The sequence below is a fragment of the Kwoniella newhampshirensis genome, assembly GCF_039105145.1.
Source record: "Kwoniella newhampshirensis strain CBS 13917 chromosome 10 map unlocalized Ctg14, whole genome shotgun sequence".
NCBI lineage: Eukaryota > Fungi > Basidiomycota > Tremellomycetes > Tremellales > Cryptococcaceae > Kwoniella > Kwoniella newhampshirensis.
The window spans coordinates 564,590-588,936 of record NW_027118344.1 but is presented as its reverse complement, the minus strand read 5'-3'; the positions used below and the strand labels follow the sequence as shown (position 1 = coordinate 588,936).

Here is a 24,347-nt window from a genome sequence, read left to right as displayed (position 1 = left end):
ATCTTGTGGACGAAGCAGGTCCGAGCGAAAGGTATGCGCCAGACATCTTTTTACGTAACTGTATTTGCGGCAGTAGCAAATTCGGGCAAGGTAAGGTCATGTTTCGCAAAATTCTATATCTTTGCATTATTGTCACGCTAAGCAGTATGTTTTACAGCTCACGAGAGCTTTGAGACTGCCTGGTTGATGCAACGTGATGTCTAACTAAAGACTGACCTCCAGACTCCCCACACTGCCCTCATTCATTGAGTCAGCCCTGCTAGCCTCCCGCTTCTCCTGCTTCTCCCGCTCCAACCACTCCACCTCACCGTGCAGACAGAACTCGCTGAAGCTCGGCGTTTGCGGACTGAACGAGTCCATCGTGTCCGATGTCGAGATCAAACCTGGAGTATCCTCACCCTGCATCCGGAGCTTATGAACGGTAGCATATGATGACGCCAGTGAAGGAGGCGTTGGCCATGTCCATTTCTCCGCTTCAAGGACGGCCTCGATGGCTTCCTTCTTGGTCCATGTATCGAGCTCCAGGTCCGGCGTGGGCGCATCAAACACATCCTTGAGGTCCGTCAAGATTCGCGGAAGCTCGAGCCTATCAACCTTGTTGAATGAGAGTCGTGAGGACAGGGAGACGATCACAGGTTCAGACGTAGAACGAGGTGCCAATGGTTTGGGACTCCAGCTCTGTGGCAGGGCGAGCAAAGACGGCCGTTTCTTGCCAGTCGGCCGCTTGGTATTGAAGCTCTGTGTCCTAGGCGATCGTTTCATGCCTGGCCTGCCGATGGTCTCTTCGCAAGGCAAAGTCGGACTCTCTTCAAGCGGTCTATCTCTTTCTCTATCCCGCAAGAACGTCCTCGCTATGTCAGAGAAAGACGCACGTCCCGCTTCCCCTCCGGTCCTTTCTCTTTTACTATCTCGCAAGCTGCCTAGATCGAGCGAATCCCGTCTTGGTTCCGGAAACGCATCTCGAGACACAAAATTGCCTTGATTGGACGACTGTGAATTGGAACGCCTCAGTCGAAATCTGACTGTCATGTCCAGTGGCGACCTCCTAAGGTCAGGCTGTGACCTTGATAGGTGAAGTGCAGGTCGACGACGAGGCGACCGAAGAGCCCAGCTCGCGTCAGGCGAAACGTCGAGATCTCGAGGTGTTTCGGATATGGGTTGCAGTAGGGTGGGGGTGACGGTTCGTTTGATGGACGAAGATGATCGTAATTGAGTATTGAGTGCAACGGGTGGGGGATGGGATGGTGCTCGTACGGGAATTGCAGGACGAGATGGGGTGAGCGTGGATGGTCTGAGAGGTGGTAACGAGGTAGGCGTATGGTGAGGGGCGGATACAATCTGAGACGATTGGGCCGTCGATGGGAGGGAAGATCCTCGTGAAGGAGGGACCGGTCGCTTCCTGGACGAGGCGCGTACTGGGATAGGTGGAGGTGATGTGAAATCTGGGGTGCTGATGAAGCTCGGGAGGGATGGCCGAGAGGAGCGTGTCGGGGAAAGAGGGGAACGACTGCTTCGATGAGTGGACGGACGATGAGGATGGTCTGTTGGGATTTTGGGTCTGTTCGGGAGAGCTGCGATACCATATTCGCATGATCAGTAACGAGCGCCTTGTGTTCCCGTATCAGCGAGTAATTGGACGACGGCTGGACGGGTGAAGGATGACGCAGTGTCTGCCATCCGTTCATTTTGACAGATTAACTCCAAGACACGCCTGACTTCGATGTGTCTCATCCACACTCGCCCATTGAGAGTATGCCACAAAAGAAAGAAGGCGCGGAGGGTTTGAGGTGGAGTTTCAATGCAGGTAACAACTCCGTACTCACCTGTCTCTGTACCGTCAACTACTTGTCGCTCCATTGCCATGTCTTGCCAGGACAAGTCAAACAAGAAAGGGTCGCTACTGGAGGTGGATGATTGGTTGATCCCAAGATCTTGGAGTGGAGGTGGGCGAACTGCTAATTTGCCGACCTGTTTCTGAGACAGCTTCATTCTTGATGGGATCGGAAATGTCTCAATGCTGGGGACTGTGTCTGCGCGCGGAAGGGCGACAGTAGGGAGAGTAGGTGAGTCGTCCAGGCAGACATTCTGGTCGCCAATGGACGTGACGGAAGTGGTTGTCATCTAATGCAAGTCCACCGATAATTGATCAGTAATGCTATACGCAAGGCATCCTAATCTTACTCACCGACCACCAGGCTTCACCTTTCCCTGACTCGGCTGCTCTGACTTTATCATCCAGACTGGCATTGTCCAAGGGTCTGCTCAGCCTATCGTCACCTTTGGGCGTGATCAACCCCCCCGCGATTGAACACGCATCCGAGGAGGAGGATGACCAGACCGAATATCGCGATGGCGTCGAGCTGCTGTCCGCCGTGACGATCGACGACATGCTCAATCTATGACTCTCACTCTCACAATGCCAAGCCTGATCTTGCTCGAATCTCTGCCACTTGGCCAGAGATCTAAGAGAGGCGGTTCGAGATGGTACCGGAGGTAGTGACCATGATTGAGCAAGAGACATGGCGTGTGGAATGTGTTGCACCCAATGCTGAGAGAGAACGTGGAGAGAAATGCAAGTTTCAGATCGACAATGAAGCAACCTGAGAAAGAGGTACGGAGAATACTGTAAAGCATGCAGGTCATATATTAAACCTTGCTCCGATGTGGTATGCTTTCAGCTCTACGCAGGGAGAACCAGAGGAATGGTAGATGGGGAACCGAAAAGTGTAATGATCTGGGAATTAAGGCCGATCTAGGGGCCCGTCTTGCTATTTTTCCTGCTCGGATCCAGAACTTGGGACTTCCACAACTGATCATCTAAACTTTCGTCGTTGCACCTTGACTCCTCTTACTCATCACAGTCACCAGGGATCGCCCGACGATGGCAGGAATGAGCCTGATGTCAATTGAGGAAACGGCACGTCGAGTGGATATGCACCGGGATACCAGAGGATATTCATCTCAGCAGACGCACAAAATTCTGCGTCAGCGCGTGCGGGACGCGTGCATTGACAAAGATGATCAGGCCCTGGTGCCTGAACTACAACACGACCTAGGGCCTACCGGGCGTAGAAACACATGGCGAAATCCGATCATTTACGCTTAAAACAGCGCAATATATAGTCAGCGTGGACGCCACTTGAGGATCATGCACCGCTCATCACAGACATCCAATGGGGGCGTCTAGCTGCAAGTGAACGGCTGTGCTCGCGAAAGTGACAATTCGCTCAAAGACTTCAAGGTCTAGGTCATGATGTCTCCATGAGATGAAGACCAGGTATGCCTCGGGACCGGTGACGATAAATGCACGAGAATATTGCAGCACATCACGCCGTGCCTATCCCGGGGATGTTTTTGTGCATAGGCACCAGATTGTCTGAACTACCATCATTCACCGCTTGTCGACCGAGAGCACCGGCGTCTCGTTCTGTTGCTTGCGCGTCTGATTCATTCTCTATATCCAAATCGACACCGTCCTGACGAAACCACACTGGCTGTGACGCTTCTGACACCGGCTTTACAGGCGACGTGTCCGTCATCGGGGCCAACAGTTCGGGTGCGATCCAGACACCACCCGTATTGTTGTCGTCATGCGACGTCTGCCGACTGTCGTCCTTCATGCAGCGATATAGTCTACACCTGTGCATATCGTGTGTGTCGTGTGCTGGTGTGGATCCGGATCATCGCGTGTTACGTCGCGGCTTCGACCGATATCTTAAATGGATGGCGGATATAAAGTGTTGTATGCCCACTCATCTGCACCCTGGTCTTTTTCACTCATCCGACACAACAGTCAGTCAACCGTCAATCACAACAAGGACTACATCAATTCGACATTGTATCTGATTTAGGCGCTCTCCGTTCCCCTCCTCTCCCTTCTCGACCATTCTAATTCTCCGACAAGAAGTAGAAAATGCCGGCCCACAACGACGAGGAGCTCGATAGAGTGCGTCTGGGCCCAGTCGTGGCTCAAGCCCAGGATGGATCAAGTTCAGACGAGGATGACGACAGTGATCCTGAGAGTGCACCGACGGATGAGGACCCAGATCTTGACAGGTCGTATGAAGTTGGTGAGTCATAAATGATAAGTCTGCCGGCGAAGCGACACTTGAGGCGAGGCAAAAGCACCTCGAACGTCAGAAATCGAACAGACACTGACAAGTTATCGATCGTTTGTTATATATCAGATGCGATAAAATGGGCCAAGTACAGAGATTCAAGAAGAGATCGACAAGATGGATACATTGGCTGGGTGAGCATTGTCGCTTGAATACACACTGGTCCGCGCTGACTAACTGTCTTCCCTCGGATAGCATTACGGAGTCATGGTATGTTGAACGAGACCAGAAGACAAACGCGGTGACTGACCCCCTTTGCCACGATTAGTGGAAAGGATACCTCAAGATAGGTTCTGAAACGTGAGTGCTTCCAGATGTTTCTCGAGTGCAGCAGCTGACACACTGTCACCCAGTGAAGAGCCACTTGCCTCTTTTGAAGTAGAGCAAGGTGGGACACCGCTCGTTGACGAGTGAGTTTCCGTTTAAATTATGCGCCCAACGCCAGTCGCGCTAACATTGTACCGCCATTAGGTTCTGGAAGGCTGTTGGTAAGCCAATAAGAAAGGGCCGCAAAGAGCCCAAAGGCGTATTGGGTGAGGTTGTTGAGGCGCCCAAAGCCCTTATGAGTGAGTCAATGGTCGTTCAAAGCCCCTCTAAGTGCGTCTCTAATGACATGTTCACAGAAAACTGGCTGAAGCAATGTCGACCTCGACGAGATTATGCCACCTTCGTGCGCCGCCGGGCCAAGGAGCTCGATCGGGAGAAAAGGGAACGACAAGGTCTGAGCACTGATCACCTACTCATCACCAAGGTTGATTCGGACTACTATTGGAATAAGAAGCGTAAGAGGGATATCAGAAGGCGGAGAGAAGCTGCGGGAAGATTTCCGCCTGGAGACAGACCACCCACCGCTCGAGCGGTGTCCCGCGCTGGGTCATCGTCAAGAAGGGCAGAGACTGCTCCTGCAGTTTTACCCGTTACTGCTGCTGCGGTTGCTTCCCTTCGAGAACGCAGTGCCTCTCCTGTCCAGTCAGATCAGATGACGACCAACGACGTACCGGTCACCCTTGGTTCTCCGGCGTCGTCTTTGGGATCAATCTTCAATTCGGAAGAGGAAGATGTGTCGATGGATCTTGATGCAGTTTCCGAAGAGGAGCAAGAACAGATCGAAATACCTCCTACAGCTACGGAACGCGAAAAGGGAAAGCGAAAGCACGAAGTCATATCCTCACCTTTACAAGGACCGTCCGAAGCTGGTCCGAGCATTTCGAGGGACGTTAAGAAAACCAAAAAAGCAAAAATTGATAATGATGTTGACAAGGATACGACCCCGTCAGGTGCACCTTCTCGTCTGGCCGGCATCGGAAAGATCCCGAAACGGATCGTCGTCTCTCCTCCACCTGCGGCTTCCCCACAGCTAAGCTTCGGTCAGCTCGAACCGGGAATTTTTGATCCTGCCCTCGCGGGTTCATCGTCGGCTGAAAACAATATACCTGATCCTACTACGATGGCTCGATTGGCTAGCCCTACTTCAGCCGTGTCAGCTGTTGAGATTCACAGACCTGATTCGGCCACCACACTCAACGCTGCAACATCGGCTGATCCTTCTGTCCCGATGACGGAAACAACCAGTATTGCTACTGCATCTGATAAGCAGGTCCACGCAGTCTCGAGTCGTTTGAGCCCTTCCTTGCCACAGAATCCAAAACTTGATGTCATAACACAAAACAACGATTCCAATTCTCCCATGACAGAACAAATGCCTCCGACACCTGCAATGACTCCCTTACCTCCATCTGGCCCCCTGCCCCCTCCTCCACCGCCTCTTGCCGGCCCAGCAACACCTGCCCTGACTGCAGTTGTCACACCCGTCGATCCCCGAGTGAACAGAGCTGCGCTGTTGAGTAGCCAATCCCATATGATATCTGTCAGACCGCCTGTGTCGCAACCAGCAGCAGTAGTACGAGGACACCCTTCGCCTCCTCTTACCGCCGGACCTGTTCCGTCTTTCAATCCTGCTCCTGTTTCTCAGGCAAGACCGGTTCCACCTCATGCCAACCGGCCCAAGTATGTTCAACCGAGCAGAATCCAGATCGCTCCCAGCCGTGTCGATCCTGAGAGCGCTAAGCGCCTGGCTCGAGTGGGCATCAATGACACTCACATCGTACCGCAACCGCCTTCGGGCCAAACCGGACTCCCTAGCCGACCCAAATCTTCTGCGTTTGTCCCACGTCAACAACATCCGCAAGCACTCGCAGTGACTCATCAGCCTCCCCTCGGTCCACGCGCGGATCGAATGGTTGAAGGCTCGCATTCGTATGGCTGGAAAGCGCCTGTACTCCTTCCGGATCAGAAATTGGTATATCGCGCAGAAATTGTACCAAGACAGCAGCAACAGCAATTTTACGAAGAAAATAACGGGAGCATGTCCCCGAATTCCTGGATCGCTGTTCCAAGCGGCCACGTGTCACCTGGTCCTAATGTGATGCAGCACCCGCCTATCAGCGGACACATCTCTCCTCGGATCGACAGTGCATCGCCGCCAATGTAAGTTGGAATGATATCTGATTTCGGTCACGCTCATGTACGTCCTGATGCACTCAGGCCGAGTGCTCAATTCATACCTCAAAATCTGCCCAAGGATCCTAGGTTGAGACTAAAGCAAACGAGGTGAGAGTGGACGAAATCGCCCGGGCCTTTTCAACTGGCTAATGATTGCAGTGGCGCCGTTTCTCCCGCCGAAAGCAGTGCACCCCTGCCCACCGTGACGCCTAACGCTGTGCCTCTCACTACTGCATCGACTTCCAACCTGGGCCCTGTGAATTCTCAAGGTGGACTTGTCACCTTCTCACCTCGTCTTATCCTCCACGGTCCAAGCGAACTCGCGCAAGTCATGAAGCTGATGCAAACCAGCACTACATGGGGAGCGTATATCATCCCGTCAGTGCTTGATTTGGTGGGCAAGTCATGGGCGTCGGCACAGTAAGTCAGCCTGGCGGCGATACTTTGCTTCGTGGGCTGATCACTCATGCGAAGTCTCTGCCCCGATCCTACGCACGCATACTCTGTGCTTCACGAATTCCTCAACCTAGACAATCGTCTTCGCCGCTTTTCCAGCAGTGCCATCACTGCTGGCGGCGGCCTGACAGTCACCTGCTGTCCACCTTCGCCTTACAACGCAGCCGCATGTGCCAACTGGAAGGCCTGGGTGGACAAGATTTCGCTGGAATCGGATTACATGGAACTGACCAAGCTCTGCAATGGTATAGTTCCTGGGTTCTTCGAGAAGCAGGCGCAAGCTCAGAAGAATGGCGGAACGGTGGCTGTGGAGACCAACTCGCCTTTGTCTGCCAAAGACGTCGAGATTGCTCAGGTCGATGACATGAGGGCGATGAGGATGAGGAAAGATGTCGCGAATTACTCGAGTTTTGTGTATGTTGGAGAGGAGGAATTAAGTCAGGAGAAGAAGCTTGCAATTGGCGCGGAAGTGAGTGCAGATTGTCGACCGGTTTAGTATCACGCTCATCGTCGTGGTGTAGATCGAATTCCTTACCGCGGACCAGTTCATCACGATGTTGAATATGACTTGAGGGAATCAAAGCGGGGAACGCCGAAATTGAATTCACCCAAAGAATTGGGGTGTTTCAAGCAGTTTTGGTTCATCAAGGTGAGTTGAACAATCTCCACTTTTTGTCACTCTTGCAGTCCCACAAAATGAGGAGTGGGCTGGCACATCCATTACAATGCTTGAGGTGTCTTGTCCTTCACCACCACATTCTCCCTCAATCATGGAAAAAGGGCTAGAAGCTGGCATTGGAAGAGGAGAAACTCAAAAGCCAAAACAACCAACAAAAGGGTTGTAGGGGTCCTCTTGCTCTTCCTGAACTGCTGGTTTTCCTCCCTGTGTCAGGCTGATTGTGGGATCTGCTTACAGTCTGTCCTATAGATTCTTTTGGGATGGCAGACAATTCTGGGGCTACAAAGAATGGTGAAGCCTAGAGGGGTCCCTTCACTTGTACAACTTGATGTTCTTTTGTCTTCAAGTCTGGAATATGACACCAGCATGATATCTACTTATTTGGGTACTGTAACACTCAGCATAGTTAGCATTTTTGGGGAATGACAGCAATACTGAGTGGCCGACAGCAGAGGTTGTTGTTTTCAACATTGTTGTGATGCAGTGGCCTGGCTCTGAGAGGCCCAGGCCCTCCTGATTACAAGACCAATGACTCTGAGATGCATGATGGTGAGTTTTGTTATGAGCGTAATCAGTTGTGTTTGATACATGTTTGCTCCACAGACACGTATCAGCAGGCTCATGATTGAGTCGCTCCCTGTGCACTATGCATGCTGTTGTCTGTTATTTATAGTCTTCAAATGGCATTTGAATAGAAGTCACTTACATATGAACTGGACGAAGTTGATGAAGCTTGGGAAATCGGCTCGGCTCACTTCCCGAAGGATGGTATTTTCTGTCGCCGAGGCTGATTTCTGACTGCGCGTTGAGCGATGCCAACCGGAGATGAAATGAATCACGAGGTTTCGGTTCGTGGAGAGACGTCACAAACCTTCAATTCCGTTCCGTCCACATAACAATACCATGACTAAGGTCAAGACCAGTCCATCCATTCAGTCTGTGAGTGTAGCCATACAATCCATAACGTGTGTCCCCCTCTCGGTATAGACTGCATTATCGAACTGTATGAAGGAAACCATCTCGGCTCTTCGCTATCTCTTCGCGCGGACAAACGGACATATGACGTATGACGATACCGATACCACCACTTGAACATTCACCACTACCACCACCTTCTTCTTCCACTCCCGACCCCATCTCTTCCTCCTACGACACAATGTCCAGTCCGCCGGACGTATTGGCTTCAGCACCCCTGAGAGGTCCTCTAGAGCCCAACGCATTCGAGCTGGAGTTGGAGGATGAATCGCCGGAGAGTACGACCCGCGCGCAGGAGCTGTTGGCTCAGAGTAGAGAAGAGAGATTGAGGAGACGTAATCAATATAAAGACCTTCCCTCCGAACAACGAGACGTCGACGACGAAGCTAGAGAGGGGATGACGATTGGGACAAGGACGAGGAGGACCAAGTCTTCGACTGCGACAGAACACTCAGGACATGGTCTTGGACATCATCATAGAAGTGGTTCGGGTGCGAGCGGATTGAGTGAAGCGAGACGATTGGTCAAAGAACGGATCAAATCGCCCTTGATCAGTGGTATCAAGTTGGAAGATCTGAGAGATCAACTCGAGATTGGAATAGAGAAGAAGTGGGTGTTGTCACCCGTTCACCTCGTCGATCCCTCCCTCTCCATCTTCCCCTCTTGCGATGTTATCACCCTCTCTCGAGGAAGATGCGAAGTGACTGACGTCTTGTACCTATCTCCTGCGTATAGGTTTGCTCCGCTCAACATTCCCCCTCATAGAAGATTGCAGACCGCGGCAGTAGCGATGTGGGCCCTCTTCCTACCATTGTCCGTCATTGTCCTACTTCTCTGCATGTGAGTCTCGACCAGAATCTCGATCCGTTAATGTCTCGACGCAGCTAACATTGGTTGACGACCTCTCTCACTCTGCAATCGGACTGCGTCTCGTACTTACCCTTGATACTGCTTCATATGTCACAACAACTCCTACGACAGGTCATTCCCACCGTTCTGGATCTTCCTCATTCCATACTTCATATTCATTCAATTCGACACCGCGCCGGACAACGGAGGGCGAGCTCAAGAATGGGCACGCAGAGGCTTCTTGTGGAGATATTTTGCTCGTGAGTGGGAGTGGACGGCGCAACGTTGGTCACACGGCTGACTTTTGGTGACTAGAATACTATCCCTGCAGGTGAGGGTTGCTGTCCCTTCTTGGTATTAAGCTAGTGCTGACGAGATCGCCTGCTCTGCAATCGAACAGTATCGTCAAGGTAGGCGTTCAAAAGCCTTCAAACGAATATCACGCAACGGTGCTGACACCCTTTTGTAGGAGGCGGATCTGCCACCTGACCGACCGTACTTATTTGGGTACCACCCTCATGGTATTATCGGGATGTGAGTGGAACTTTCGGATCTCACTGACTAGATAGGCTGACGTGCACACCAGGGGGGCATTCGCAACGTTCGCTACCGAGGGTACCCATTTCTCCGAGTTGTTCCCCGGAATCAAGCCTCATCTTCTGACTCTGGGTGAGATTTCCACTCCACTGTCCAGACATCATTGCCTCAGCTGACAAGACATAAACTTTACAGAATCCAATTTCAAAATTCCATTTTACCGCGAGCTCATCATGATCCATGGTGTCGGCTCCGTAGCCAAAAAGTCATGTGCCAACGTCCTTGCTCAAGGTCCCGGATCAGCAATTACCATCGTTATTGGGGGAGCGGCAGAGTCTCTTTCAGCTCATCCCGGTACGGCGGACTTGACTTTGAAGAAAAGATTTGGGTTCGTCAAGATGGCGATCAAGGCAGGAGCGGATTTAGTGCCGGTTTTCTCGTTTGGGGAGAATGATGTGAGTGGAGCTCTTGTCTCGGTTTCATAAGGAGATGGTCTAAGCTGATCTTGCAACTGTCACGGCAGATCTACGAGCAAATGTGAGGCGTTCATCTTTCTAGAGTTGCAGAATAGCGAACTGATCGGACTGGAACAGGGCAAATGCGAAGGGTTCATGGGTTTACAAAATCCAGCGAAAAGTTCAAAAAGTGTTCGGGTTCACCTTACCTTTATTCTACGGACGTGGGTGAGTGGACCAGTGTTTCGACTTGATCCGGGAGACTATACTGATGCTTCTCACATGTAGCCTATTCAACTGTTCGTCCGTTCACGAAGAGAAGAGACATAGGGATTGTGTGGGCTGACCAACTTGATTTTAAATTTATAATAGACAACTATGGCTTGATGGTGAGGCATTTTTGGACGTTTTGCTCACCTTTGCTGACCGTGGTCCATTTAGCCATTCCGCCATCCTATCGTTTCAGTCAGTAAGTCACATTGTCAGTTCATCTATTTGGACCAGTGCTTACGCATCGTGCAGTCGGAACACCGATACACACTATACGCGATCCGCACCCTTCAGACGAGGTTATTCAAGAGGTACAGCAACAGTACATTGACGAATTGATGAGGTGGGTCTTCTTATCGCAGACATTCATTGTCATTGCTGACACACGTGTTGTAGGATATGGGATAAATATAAAGATTTGTATGCAAAAGGAAGGACGAGAGAACTTACTCTGGTTGAGTAAGACTGTATCTATACGAGGGACCGAGGGATGGCAGGGAGTCGCGAGGACTGGATGTGCAAACAAGGGTCTCTTACAATGTCAATTCATCTGCCCTTGGTCGGATGTAAATTCCAACAGAGCAAGATCATAATTGTCACGATGAATGTACATGAGCCCTTTTGCATGAGTGTTGTGTGTCTTGTGTCCATCCATGCTTCAGTGTATGAGAACACTTTGCTTTTCTTTCTTATTCGAGGTGAACGACCTCCACCAGACCAGTCTTTGACCAAGTCTAACTTTTTTTTTGAGCGCTTTGTTGTGACCGTTTGCAGCGCACATTTGCCCGTGAACGATTGACTTTCTACCGGAATTCCCTCGGCCCTGCTTGAGCCGCACACGAGAACCGAGAACCGAGAGCTGAAGTTGAAGATCATGGCGGTGCGCGAGTCTCAGTCGCACACAGATGTCAGCAAGAGCTAATCCGACTTCTAGACGTACATCCCTCCACAGGAACAAGACACGTTGGATCTGGCATGGATGAGGGAAGCTTTGTACATGGTATGTCCTCCACTCGAATCTTCCAAAACCCTGTCTTCTCACTAGATGGCTACGTCGTCCAGATGTGATATGAAATATCCATACAACAGACTGGGCTGGACTCTGTACTGATCCTCTCGGCGTCTTCAGGCAGAAGAAGCTCTCGCCAACGATGAAGTCCCCGTGGGATGTGTGTTTGTCAAAGATGGGAATGCGATTGCCAGAGCTAGGAACAGGACGAATGAATGGAGGAACGTGAGTTCTCCGGCATCTTTACCTCGGCATGCCTTGGTCTCTACTGCTCGAAACGCCTACTCCCGACTCGTCGCATTCCTATAAACTGTCACTGGACATCAATTGATGATTGTGTAATCCTGACTGACCACTTGAATCTCCTCTCCCCTGCACCTCATCGTGAAAACCACATACTTCTTTCGAATGCCGTCTACAACGATCTCCCCGCTCCTCGCTTCCCTTCCAATCACACAGGCTACGCTCCACGCCGAGCTCGAGGCCATAGACCATCTGATCCTCTCCCATCCCCCGCCGTTATCGTCCATAACACTCTACGTCACCGTAGAACCGTGTGTGATGTGCGCTTCGGCTCTCAGACAAGTGGGGATAGGGAGGGTGGTCTATGGATGCGGGAACGACAGATTTGGCGGATGCGGGAGTGTTATAGATGTGAACAGCTCGTGAGTCTTTCTCTCCTCTCTGCTTTGTTCCGCTCAGTCTATCTACGTTTCTTGTCGCCTGACAACACGGCCGGCACCGGTCCGTCATTAAGACATCGACCTATCCCAAGTGTATGCCACTGAATTGTGGCTGTTGCTGACCATCATTCTTCCCGCACGACCCGCAGCTCGAGACTCGACTCGCATCCTGCATATATTGCAGAAGGGGGATATTATCGCGAAGAAGCTATCATGTTACTTCGTAGATTTTACATGTCCCAAAATCCCAATGGTCAGTCGGTCCGAACGATCTCGTCACAGAATCTCTCTCACCAGATCCCCATATTCTTGTCCTTGTCCTATCTGGAGTTTCAAACTACCCCCACTGAACCACTCCCGTATCGGGAAAGACAAGTCCCGCTATTTCCAAAGCACTGCGACGATGGTGCCCCGATAGAAAACTGGCTGATACTGACTCACTGTTGCTCAGCTCCTAAACCTAAGAAGAAGGCAACAAGAGTGCTCAAGACAGACATTCCTCCACCTCCTTCCCTGAGCAATACACCCACACCACAAACCTCAAGACCCTCATCAACAGCCCCCACATCCAGAACTAGACGGCCAGAATCAATACCACCTTCGTCCTTGGCTACGAATGCAGGTCGGCGCGACAACAATGGTGAAGGCAAGGACGGCGGGGATGATGGAACTGAACCGAGTGGTGGTGGGCCTGAAGTTGTGGACTCCTCTCTGTCAAGCAAATTTGCTCTCACATAATGATAAATAGATGCGCAACAATCTTTCAGCATGCCATGGAGTAACATAGCGTAATGTACAAACAAATGTATTGGCATAGATGCTATGGGTGTAGGGACGTGACGATCTGCAGGTCAAGAGAGATTAGGAAGATACCCTTTACCATTGTCAGGCTCAAAGCAGAACTACAACTCACATCGTCTTTATACAATTGCAATATCTTCTCCAGCTCTCTCCTCGGTAGACCAGTCCTGTATGATATTTCTTCGATTGTCGTCCATCCATCTAGGTATTGCACGCATCTTGCATTAGGGACTCGTTCGTCAGCTCAATTCACTGCAGTAGAGACCGCCGCCTCCTTTGTGCTCCTCTTTATGACGCTATCTCGACAACCTTTCTGACACAGTTTGTCGACGAGCTGCATATGCTCCCAGCAAGTAGGATTCCACTCACAGATCAAATTTACTAGCCCACACTTCATCGGACGCCTCTCTTATCACTCTCAACCATCTCGCTTCCTCCTTCTGAGCTCTGGCCGGCTTGAATATGAAGCTGGATTCGAAGTTCGGTATCTCAGATTTAGGCGGTTGATCCACATGCACAGAGAACGAGACTGCTGTCGAATGACCTTGACCTTGAGTATCGAATTCTTCGTCTGAATCCATCTCCAATGCCGGATCGTAATCCATGTAAGATGGCTGTTGGTCCGTCCTCACTTTGGGAGAAGGTACGGTCGCAGTGATGGCCATCGAGTCGATAGGATTGGAGACGACCCCGTTCACCGCTCTTGGAGTGATCAAATCGGACCCGGTAGGTGATCTCATGATGTCCGTGTTTTCCCTGTCTTTCTGCGCTGATAACCATCGTTCTCTCCTTCTCTTCCACAGTCTCTTCCAAGCCTCGACCTTGACTTCCTTTCGAGCGAACACTCGTGCACGAGTATGGATCTGGACCACGAGATCTTGCTTCAACAGCCAGACTAAAGCAGCCATGTATGTTTTTCGAGTCTCAAGATCTGGGTCGCTTGGAAGGGTCTCTCGAAATGGGATCGGCGAGGCGGATATCGAGGAGATGAATTTAGGAAACGAGCGAAGATTCGGGAATAGACGCGTGTATCGGGCGGAGTACTGATCAAATGAAGCGCTAATTACAGGATCAGCAATGACAAGTATCAGCATATTTGGCCGCTCGACGACAAGCAGGAAGACCACTGACGTATGCTCATCGATTGTGGTAGGCATGACCACGGTCCGAAGACGCGTATTTATCACGTCGATCAGGATCGCCCTTCTGTTTTGCACTAGCTCACGAGCAAGGGGAATGACTATCCCTTCGAGGTCATAGCGAAGCGCATGTGCAATCTCGAACAACCTAGTACCAAATACTCGTCAGCTATGTCCGTGAACGGGGACACCCAAACACAGCCATAGAGCGACGACTGACGGCTTGGTCACGTCGCACGCTTCGATCAGTGCCTTCATCAATGCTGTCTCGTCTTCCTCGGCTGTAGTGGTCGCGATAGTAGCTTTCGATCCTCTTCTTTCTCCAGCCCCTCCCGTACTATCATCTGCACCGATTCCCAGACCGATGATAGCAAGACTTATCTCGTTCGCTCGTTGAGACGCGTCGTCGTCGATCAACAAAAGTGTCTGCCACGGATGTACTTTGATTTCATGTTTCTTTCCCCCTCCCCCTCCTGCTCCTACTTCATCCCAATCTTCTCCGTCACTCTCAGACGTCTCACTGTCTGATGATTCGTCGATTTCTCCCCAATGTGCCCATTCTTCTTCGGCATTCGCTGCTCGTGTAGACAAAATTGTTTGTACCGTCATGTCGCATAGGTTGGTAGTGAAAGTTGTGGGAAGATACGAGTGAAGTGCATTCGTTGGTTGGGTGCGCAGCTGATGTAACTGGAGATAGAGAGTGTTGAGTGTGCGATCCAGGGCACAATGAGCGTTGATCCATCGACAGCAATCCGTGATGGTGATACCTATGCATGTCGTCCTGTTATTCTCTCCTCTGAGACACCATGGAAACCATGCTCACCCTCGTTTAGACATTTTTCTTTGTATTTTACCATGGTCCAAGTTTGCTTCGCAATGAAATTGTTCTCACACTGCAGCTTGAAAGCCGCTGCGGTCCATTTGAAGGCGATCTCTCGGTAGACCTCGTCGTACATTCCCAATGTCTGAGAGTGATGTTCGTCGTGCGACTCTGTACCTGCTTTGGGATCTGGTTTATCGATAATCAAGACGAGATGGAACATGTTTAGAGACGGTGGCTTATCGTCGTCTGAGTCGTTGCCATCGTTACTGATCTTAGGTTGAGATGACTCGCTGTTGGCGTTGCGCTGATGTGATTTAGATGTCGACAGAGGTTCGACTCGGCCACTGGAATTTGGATTGGATGCTCGATGATCCGCTTCTCTCCCTTCAACGACAGTATCCAATCCACTCGGTTGAGCTGCAGGATCCCTCATCCTCCTTCCTCTTGAAGGCGCTCTTTCGTCCAGCTCTTCCTCCTCTTCCTCCAGCGGTGCTTCCCACTTCCCATCCGGTCCACTACAGACAGGATGCCCGAGGAAGACGATGTTTCCGACGCATAACTCGAACTTCCTGTGACAAGCTGCTCTGGGCGGACTGAGCATGTCGGACAGAGTTTCAAGCGGCCAACCTAGGGCATAGTTGTATTGCGATTCAAGGACTTTCCTGCTTGTGATTCCACTCTCTCCAGTATCAAGAGCGCTAGACGACGGTAGATGGTCAACCCCCGTGACAGTCGCGGTGGTCGTACTGGCCGATCCTCTTCTTGATGGATCTCCTAGGATTGTCGACGATTCTAGAGACCTCAGTCCGGGATTACTATCTCGTCTTTCCTTCTCCTCTGGATACGGCTGTCGACTCTCCTTTCGATATTGACCTGTCCCGTTGTTGATCGTCGTGGTCGGATGATTGTGGCTATTGTTATGATTGACCGTCGGACCATTACCCGCCGACCAGAGAAACTCGTAGTCGCTATCTTCGTCAGAAGAACTACTACTTCCATCACTCCCCGATGAACTGGCTCTACCTCGTTCCAAATCTGAGTCATCGCTCCGTCCTTCTCCTCTCCTACCGCCCACACCCTCGGCTTCGGGGTTCATGTATCGCGCGTACAAGTCGTCCCTCTTCTCTTTGTTTTTCTGCCGACTGTTGCCTTTTTTCCGATTCTTCGAACTAGATCCACCGAAGAGTGATCGTCTGATAGAAGCGTTCGAACTCATATCTTCTCCACCACCATACAATTTGCGACGTAATGCACCGCCCAGTCCACTGCTGCCACGAGGAAGCTTGTACTCTACATCCATGTCGGCGGCGGTGAACGTCGCAGAGGGGTAGATAGGTTGAGCGAGTCGGACATTGGGTGAAGCAGGGTCGGGAGGATATCGAAAGACATGTCGACCTCGAGAGGAGGACGTCACCAGTAAAAGACCGAGGATATTTTCGGCCATGGCGAGGGGATGTTTATGGGCGGTGGAAGACTAGTGGAACCATCGGAGGTCGGCTGAAAGTGTCTGGCGAGTAGGTTGTCAGAAGTGGAAGTAAGATGTTTGATTTCGCTTCACGTCGTTTCCGAAAGATCACACAATAATAATGTTGACAACAAGACACAACAATTGAGTGATATTTTCCCTTTCGCTTCTATCATCCGCTAGACATACATAACACACTGCACGATGATGCTAGATTCGTCATTCACACCTCTACCCACGCTCACCCCTCAAACACTCTACTCATTCTATCCTCACCCGCTCTCACCTCGTTCACACCTCCACTCGACTCTCTTCTCACCGAGCGGCGAATCTGAATCTGGACCAGGTCCTTCTACCCAAAAATCAACTCTGCTCAAACAGCAACAACGTGAATGTGCCGCTCCTCAGTGCCGGCCGCAAACTCATCATGAAAGGACGCGGAGGTCGGACGTGCACGGTGCGATGAAACGTGCGGAAGAGCGCGCCTTGATGGGTAGAAGACCTGCTGGTGTAGGGCTCGGGAAAGACGACGAGGAAATAATCGTGGAAGAAGATTTGCTGGAGCACGAACAGGTGGGTCCCGATACAACTGTCTGATAACTCTGAGGTCATCGATATGGCATACACACACGCATGTCGGAGCTTGATATTGGGTGCTTGCGAGAAAACATGGCTGATCTGGACTTGACTATCGATGGTGGATAGCACGACACCAATATGTTTGGTCATCGATTCTTGCTACCTTTCGGACGACGATTGACTCAGATGGAGATGGATGCCGCACCTGTGAGTGTACAGGACAAACAAGCAGCGGGGATCTCTCGTTCTGTAATGTTCTTCATTGACCTGCCGCTTCTTCCACTTCGTTCCCATATTGTTTCTGTCATGTCATCTACCCATCTTGTCACCATGTCAACGCTTCATCTGTCTCTCTCATCCTATCTCTTCCGCAATCTTATCCGCTCACTTGTCGCGATGATCCACCGGATCGCACACAGTCACCATCACCTTCTGAACCTGATCACGAACGACGTCAGGAAGACCGCAGTGGTCCAGGAGGAGTATCACCCATCTCACCCGTTGTCGGTGTCGGTGCAACAGGTCTAGATGATCTGGACGACGAGGATGGAGGGGGCGCAGGAATCGTCGATCTTGATGCGAGTATTGAGGATATGGATAGGAGTGAGGGTGCTGATGGGGATGATGGAGGTGAGGGGGAAGAGAGTATGGAAGAGTAACGATGGATAGAGCATACAAGTTGCAAAGAGGCACTGGATCTAGCCTGTTTGGACTTTGGGAGTTCCCCGAATATACATATACTCGTGTACTGGTATGTAAAGCAGTCCCTGCATCATGAACAACCATCACCTTGTCTAGCCCAAGAAGTCAAACGTTACCAAAGGGGTCATTTGGCAAAGACAAAATCGACGCTCTTAGGCGCTGCGTCGACATTCAGATCAGCCGCTAACAATCTATGCGAGCTAGCAGCAAGAAGTAGCTGAAGGATAGGGGGAGCTGGAATGATATATGTGTGCGATAGGCGCGAACGTAGAACTCTACTCACCGTTACCAAACGATATCCTCTCCGGGATCTCAACTCCATCTCCAGTGATATCTAATAGTCTCACTTTGAGCGCCAGCTCCGTGAGGATCTGTACGTCGCATTGTTGGTCGGTCTCTTATTCTCGTTTCCCACGTTTCGCCAGTGTCACAAGATGTCAAAGGAACTCACATGAACATAGTTTGCCGAATCCTGACTCGCCATTCCCCCTTCACCTTTCAGGACTCTAATTCCATCTGTCCATTCTGCCATTTGAGCCGCGTGGATAGCATCAAGATCCAACACGCTCAACTCGTTACCTGCCATGAGAGAGAAGCTGAGTTTCGATACAAGGTTGGGCGATCGAGATCCTATCGCGCAACCTGTATTCAAGCGGATGGAAGTGATATTGGTGATCTCAACTGTGAACAGAAGGTCAGCCATGAAACAAGCACTAAGTACAAGTACAACTCACTACGCTCGCGAAGTAACTCAAAAGGAGGATTGTCAACTCGTTGGGGGAACTCATCCCACGCGATAACACGTCGATTGGAAGACTGCGATATTTACATTAACAGGAATGCTACGCCCGAAGCTGAGGTGAAGGTGAGACTTACTAATCTCAAGAATCGTAACGGCTTGCTTGAATTGGGTTTGACGGACGGTGTTACGCCCGATACGATGACATTTGCTGAATTGAACCAGCTGCCTTGCAACATGCAATTGATTCTGCCAGGGAATCCAATCAGCTTCGCGCCGTCTCTTCTTCCTCTTTCAAAAACAACATGAGACGCACCTCTGTCCCGATAAGACATCATAAGCTTCTCTCCCCAGTTTCTCCCTCAACTCTCTGATTGCAGGTCTGCTCATCATTCCATCCTCCTTCTCCAGCAATTCCATCTGTCGATCTCTGATGGTCCTATAATCTGTCCCAAGGAAGTCCTGTTCCAGATGCAACCACGTTTTATTGCCTTCGTCGGCTAAAGAGAGGCGGATCTGACTCCTGACGAGGAAGGAAACTCGATCGAAATCATCTATTCGGGATTCTGACTCCTGCCACATCCTAGGGGAGACACTCAGCGCCATACCAGTGAAAGACAGTCCAATACTTGCCTTAAAAAGAATCTCAGGACAAGGGAATGTAAGCGAGGGAGATTGAGTAGGAATAGCTGGAAAATTGCAGGCGCATGATGACCCGCTTGCGAGATCTTGTAATGTTCGCAAAGGATCTTGACACATTCGGCACTACAAAGATACATCGTAGTCAGTCGTCGACCACAAATGACTGTACACTCACCTCGATTTGCCAATTGGACAGCGTCTCTCTGGCGCACGAGCTTGCTGCTCCATGACCAGCTAAAGGCGATGATTTAGCGATACTAAGGGAAACTTTGATTTCTGACGTACATTGCGGAAGCTCTCTTCATGTACTGCGAACCAGTGCTAAAGGTATACTTCGTTAGGTCCAAGATTCAACGCAATGATCAGTGGACCTACCAAACACTCCAAGCCAAGCTCTCCCACATCCCTGAAAAGTTCTACCTCCATCAAGAATGGGGGTTCCGAGTCGTCGCCATCAAGATACAGACCCATTCTCTGCCATCCTGCCCAATTCCGCACCACGCCATGTCCGTGTCCGAACCCAGAACTACCTCGTCCACTCCCCGTACCATCATCAGCCGATCCAAGTCTTCCGGCATCCCATATCTCTCGCAGCATTTTCTCTTGATATGGACTGTGCGAAGGTCTGACAGGACGTAGGCGTCGATTTTGCAGGATGGTAGCGTATCGAGCTTGAAAGTTGTGGATCTGGGGTTCTACAGTGTTATTCAAGCATGTTGGCATGAGACGCTGCGGAAAATTGAGTGTCAGCTCTGTCATCGATGTCAGAGGACCGTGGCATCATAGACTCAAGACTCACCGACACATAGCGTCTGACATTGAGATGTTCGAGGATAGCCACAAGCTCAGGATACTGTTTGCTATTTTCTTCGTATCCTGACCGAAGGCAAGCGTTGATCAAGCCCAAACTGCAGAAAAATGATCAGAATGAGGACAGACCACAAAGCTCATTGTCCGACAAACCTTTGAGCGACCAACTCGAGATCTCCTGTCCCTTCCAGTCTCTTCACGACGACCTTGAAGAAATACTCTACTGCGCCTGACGTCTGCACCTCGTGACTGTCCTCACTAGGCGCCACGATACCCATCCCCTTGATGCTCCCATACACCCTATCGAAACCATACTGATTCACCGATTCTTCGTCTCCTGATCTCTCCTTCCCTTTACCTCTACTCCTCTGATCTTTGCGCACGGTCCCATAAGGTGTGACAGGCATTTTTAGTCCCGCAATGTTTGGCTTCGATTCGAGCACAAGGTGAGGTGATGAGATGACAAGTCTGCGACAGATTGCGGTCGCCGGTCGGAGGACATTTGGATGAGAGGCTGTGATGAGGAGGCTAAGAATTTGATCGATGAACGTGTCGGATAGATAACCCCATCCTGACTCAAACTCCAGGATACCCCGAACACCTTGCAGAGCGTACTTGCATGGATAATGTCACGTCAGCGTTTCACTCCGTCTTCCCAAGATTTACCTTCCCTAACCTCTCCTTCCCGAATTCGATCACACATCGCGGACCTTGATGACGACTTGACCACTCACAGCAAGACTATTTCCAGTCAAACCACCTTCTTTCCTCTCCAGGAACCTGACCAAGATTCGCATACCACCTTTCAGCATGAATTCCACTGCAAAATCCTCCTCCTTGATATATTTCTGCAAGTTGAACAGAGCGAGTTTGAGAGGGATTGTCTCTGCCGATGCGGGGATGTTGACGGTCGAGTCGCCCAAGGACGATCTTTGCGCTGAGGCTTTGAGAGAGAAAACAACGACGAGCGCTTCCGTTGCTGGGGATGGGGCTAGCCTACGGTAAGGCTCTCATTGTCAGCGACTGGTATCAAACATGTCTTGGGCTCTACACTTACTTGAGCACATCATGATTGTACACTTTGCTAGGAAGGTTGTTCTGCGTGACCAGGTTATCAGCCTCGTCTCGCAGACAAAGCGTGATATGATGTTCTTTCGTCGAGAAAGATGTTGACATGATCTCCACGATGTATCCCACTCGCTGTATACCATTTTCACAAAGTCAGGACGTGGCGTTCGTCACATCTTCAGAACGATAACACTCACAGCTTCGGGATCAATGCGAGCTGGTATACGACGACCTGCATTGCGGTAGTCAGTATATGCCGCTCGAGATTAGTGAAGTGATAGAGAGCACCTTTGTAAGTGACCATGTTGGTGGGGATAGCACCTCGTCTGGTCACTGGTTGTGGGGATTGAGATTCTCCCGGATCCGACATGACGTTATCAAGATGACTGTCAGCGCTATTTTGTCGCCTTCGCCCCAGGAATGTGGGAGAGACTTGTATGCTTGTTCGCTGCTGTTGGTCCTGTCTTCCAATTCGGCGAGTATCAGTACGGCGTTAATCGACGAGACTGAGATGAACGAGATATAATGTTGGAAGATGACGGTTATCAACGTTTCACTGCATGAGAGATTCAGGCACCAAGACACCAACCACTCTTTGGTCGAGCTTTACCATTCAACAACAGCGACTCAATCCTCATTCTCTCGTCCATATCTTGTTCTCTCACAACACAGGATAACTCTACAGGATAGGTGAATGCCCATCACCGCCAACATCCCTCTCTCAGCCTTGTCTACATCCGATAGTGAACCGATGGGCACGAGCTCGAATGCCCATGTCAATGAACGTCAACCTGTTGAGGATGAGGTAGGGCAAGAATACGATGATGACCGTGCTAGTCTAGGTAGCGACGAGAGAGAAGAGGACGTCGATGGATTCATAGCCGGTAAGCTTCTGACTTTGAGGCTCTGGATAGCGTGGGGATTGTGACGATGGGGTGGACTGTGCAGCCAACGAAGATCCATCAATCGATGAAGGGACAACTAAACATGCCAGGAAGAGACTCTTTGCTGCTTTCATGATCTTCGGTCTTCTCAACAATGGTATATCACACTTGCAACCTGTATGTAAGCATAATGTACTAGGAACTGACACTCTGGCCAGTATTATACGTGATCATCCTTTCAGCAGCTATCGACCTAGTGTCTTCGACCACCCCGAAAGGCGTTGTTGCGCTGTTCAACATTTTCCCCGCCCTACTCACAAAAGTGGTCTGGCCTCTGGTCTCTAATGGGAAGATACAGTATGCCAGACGAGTGGGATTCTGTACGATATGTAGCTGGCTCGGGATAGTGGTGAGTTTGCCCTCTCATCCACCCCGCTCCTCCTCACCTCATTCCACTCTCGAATCAAAAAACACAACTATCTTTTAAGTCTTCAAAGGACCTAGCATGGTCCTGTGGGCTGATAACCGTTCACAATGTTTCAGACGATAGCGCTTTCCACATCCTTGAGTCCGCGTCTTATGGGTATCGCACTAGCATCCCTCTCGTCAGGTCTTGGAGAACTCACCTTTCTCCAATTGACCACAACTCTTCCCACTCGTTCTTCGTCAAAAACGGCTCTCGGCGCTTGGGCAAGTGGTACTGGCTTCGCGGGTATTGCCGGTGCAGGGATCTGGTGGATGCTGAGAGGGCTAGGAGTGAAGAAGGGCTTGGGCCTATCTAGCGTAGGTCGTTTTGGGTCTACCCTGTCCGGCAGGCGATTGCTCGGGCTGAGAAGCCGAAAACTGGTTGAGAGTCGAGCTCACATTAGTCCTGCAGATCCTTCCCCTCTTCTTCCCAATGACCTACAAATATCTCCTTCCCCCATTCACCCACCTCGCCTTTGATCTCAGCTCAGACCAATCGTATCAGCAGATCCCAGCGGACGCTGTACCTCCTTCGATCTTTGTCACCCCTCCTTCTACGGACTTCGTTCCGAGACTCAGTGATACCCTATCCCGTCGAGGATCGTTCGATCGATATCGTACTTCGTCTCCGCCAGTTGATCACGACGGCAAGTATGCGGACCGGGATGGGACTGGGAATGTTAGACTTACGACGAAGGAGAAGTTAGATTTGCTCAGACCGTTGGTTTTGAGGTACATGGTTCCTCTCTGCGCGGTCTATGTGGAAGAGTATGTTATCAATTCGGTGAGTGGCACGCTGATTGAGACTGGTGGATCGATCTTTCGGGGGGACGTCTGCTGATCGAGAGGCACATTGTCATTTAGGGAGTCGCTCCGACCTTAGTATTTCCTTTACCCACCGAGGGAATCTGGTCCAAGCTGTTCCAGTCGCCCAGAGACTACTATCCCTTTTGGTCATTGACCTGTGAGTGGATCCATGCACAAGCCAGCTGGAGCTTCAGACGATCATACATGGAATGTTCAATTTATCACTAATCCTCTTTCCTCGTCCATTTGCAGACCAAACATTCGTGTTCCTCTCTCGATCCACTCTGTCGCTAGGAATCCCACCACTTCCCCTCCCCTTGCTTCCCTTTCCATCCATCATTCAGTTCCTCATCCTCACACTCCTCTATTTCCAATCCAAATCCTTCCTATTCTCATCCCGTGCTTACACCCCGCCCTCAACCCCTCCGTCCACGGGTGTGGATCGGAGCATATCATGGGTATTCCTGTTAATTTGTGTGGAAGGGATGTGTGGTGGATTAGGTTATGTGAACACTTTTTGGCATGTTGGTAGAGAAGGAGAAGGTGAAGACGGGGAGGAACAAGAGGGGAAAAGAGGGCTGGAGAGAGAATTCAGGATTGGAGCGGTAGGCGCTGCTGATTCGACAGGTAAGTAAATACCTCAAATCGCCATTCGTTTTGTTTTGTTTTCTTCTTTGGTCAATTAGAGCCCTATCGCTGACATATTTCTGTCCCATCGAGGTATCTTGTTCGCTTCTCTCATCTCAATGCCGTTGGAGATTTCACTTTGCAATTCTCAGATAGAACAAGGTCGAACGATGTGCCGGGATATGTCGAGCGCTCATTCTTGACTGAACTTAGAAGTCCATTATTGTACTATATCTTCGAATCGGATGCAGATCAGCAATATC

The 24,347-nt window shown here is 50.6% G+C and overlaps 8 protein-coding genes across 8 annotated transcripts; 5 read left to right on the top strand and 3 right to left on the bottom strand.

The window, feature by feature from the left end:
* Positions 1-204: 204 nt before the first annotated feature.
* IAR55_006914 (uncharacterized protein) lies at positions 205-2,521 on the bottom strand (the record flags this gene model as incomplete). Its single annotated transcript, XM_066949992.1, has 3 exons — positions 205-1,571; positions 1,824-2,121; positions 2,186-2,521. The coding sequence occupies 3 exons, from the start codon at positions 2,519-2,521 to the stop codon at positions 205-207; spliced, it is 2,001 nt and encodes a 666-aa protein (XP_066799684.1).
* Positions 2,522-3,913: 1,392 nt separating this feature from the next.
* On the top strand, positions 3,914-7,648 carry IAR55_006913 (uncharacterized protein; the record flags this gene model as incomplete). Its single annotated transcript, XM_066949991.1, has 11 exons — positions 3,914-4,070; positions 4,188-4,252; positions 4,314-4,328; positions 4,387-4,418; positions 4,472-4,528; positions 4,590-4,684; positions 4,742-6,605; positions 6,663-6,728; positions 6,780-7,040; positions 7,095-7,545; positions 7,598-7,648. 11 exons carry the CDS (start codon positions 3,914-3,916, stop codon positions 7,646-7,648), a joined length of 3,114 nt encoding a protein of 1,037 aa, XP_066799683.1.
* A 1,173-nt stretch (positions 7,649-8,821) lies between these two features.
* IAR55_006912 (uncharacterized protein) lies at positions 8,822-11,304 on the top strand (the record flags this gene model as incomplete). Its single annotated transcript, XM_066949990.1, has 14 exons — positions 8,822-9,339; positions 9,466-9,570; positions 9,712-9,839; positions 9,895-9,910; positions 9,980-9,989; positions 10,049-10,113; positions 10,166-10,248; positions 10,312-10,571; positions 10,640-10,653; positions 10,710-10,795; positions 10,944-10,960; positions 11,013-11,040; positions 11,094-11,184; positions 11,238-11,304. The coding sequence occupies 14 exons, from the start codon at positions 8,822-8,824 to the stop codon at positions 11,302-11,304; spliced, it is 1,488 nt and encodes a 495-aa protein (XP_066799682.1).
* Positions 11,305-11,715: 411 nt separating this feature from the next.
* On the top strand, positions 11,716-13,271 carry IAR55_006911 (uncharacterized protein; the record flags this gene model as incomplete). Its single annotated transcript, XM_066949989.1, has 6 exons — positions 11,716-11,721; positions 11,776-11,841; positions 11,971-12,075; positions 12,310-12,515; positions 12,683-12,786; positions 12,985-13,271. The coding sequence occupies 6 exons, from the start codon at positions 11,716-11,718 to the stop codon at positions 13,269-13,271; spliced, it is 774 nt and encodes a 257-aa protein (XP_066799681.1).
* Positions 13,272-13,353: 82 nt separating this feature from the next.
* Positions 13,354-16,740, bottom strand: IAR55_006910 (uncharacterized protein; the record flags this gene model as incomplete). The annotated part of the gene is made up of 6 exons (XM_066949988.1): positions 13,354-13,377; positions 13,447-13,552; positions 13,704-14,393; positions 14,466-14,621; positions 14,694-15,240; positions 15,297-16,740. The coding sequence occupies 6 exons, from the start codon at positions 16,738-16,740 to the stop codon at positions 13,354-13,356; spliced, it is 2,967 nt and encodes a 988-aa protein (XP_066799680.1).
* A 225-nt stretch (positions 16,741-16,965) lies between these two features.
* Positions 16,966-17,999, top strand: IAR55_006909 (uncharacterized protein; the record flags this gene model as incomplete). The annotated part of the gene is made up of 3 exons (XM_066949987.1): positions 16,966-17,334; positions 17,467-17,547; positions 17,760-17,999. The coding sequence occupies 3 exons, from the start codon at positions 16,966-16,968 to the stop codon at positions 17,997-17,999; spliced, it is 690 nt and encodes a 229-aa protein (XP_066799679.1).
* A 167-nt stretch (positions 18,000-18,166) lies between these two features.
* Positions 18,167-21,671, bottom strand: IAR55_006908 (uncharacterized protein; the record flags this gene model as incomplete). Its single annotated transcript, XM_066949986.1, has 16 exons — positions 18,167-18,201; positions 18,326-18,413; positions 18,494-18,723; positions 18,777-18,858; positions 18,919-19,030; positions 19,098-19,364; positions 19,415-19,546; positions 19,599-19,657; positions 19,709-19,744; positions 19,799-20,152; positions 20,223-20,331; positions 20,387-20,847; positions 20,968-21,229; positions 21,291-21,433; positions 21,499-21,533; positions 21,590-21,671. The coding sequence occupies 16 exons, from the start codon at positions 21,669-21,671 to the stop codon at positions 18,167-18,169; spliced, it is 2,487 nt and encodes an 828-aa protein (XP_066799678.1).
* A 324-nt stretch (positions 21,672-21,995) lies between these two features.
* IAR55_006907 (uncharacterized protein) lies at positions 21,996-24,287 on the top strand (the record flags this gene model as incomplete). The annotated part of the gene is made up of 8 exons (XM_066949985.1): positions 21,996-22,185; positions 22,250-22,342; positions 22,404-22,594; positions 22,729-22,968; positions 23,063-23,434; positions 23,515-23,614; positions 23,710-24,084; positions 24,178-24,287. The coding sequence occupies 8 exons, from the start codon at positions 21,996-21,998 to the stop codon at positions 24,285-24,287; spliced, it is 1,671 nt and encodes a 556-aa protein (XP_066799677.1).
* Between the last annotated feature and the right edge of the window lie 60 nt (positions 24,288-24,347).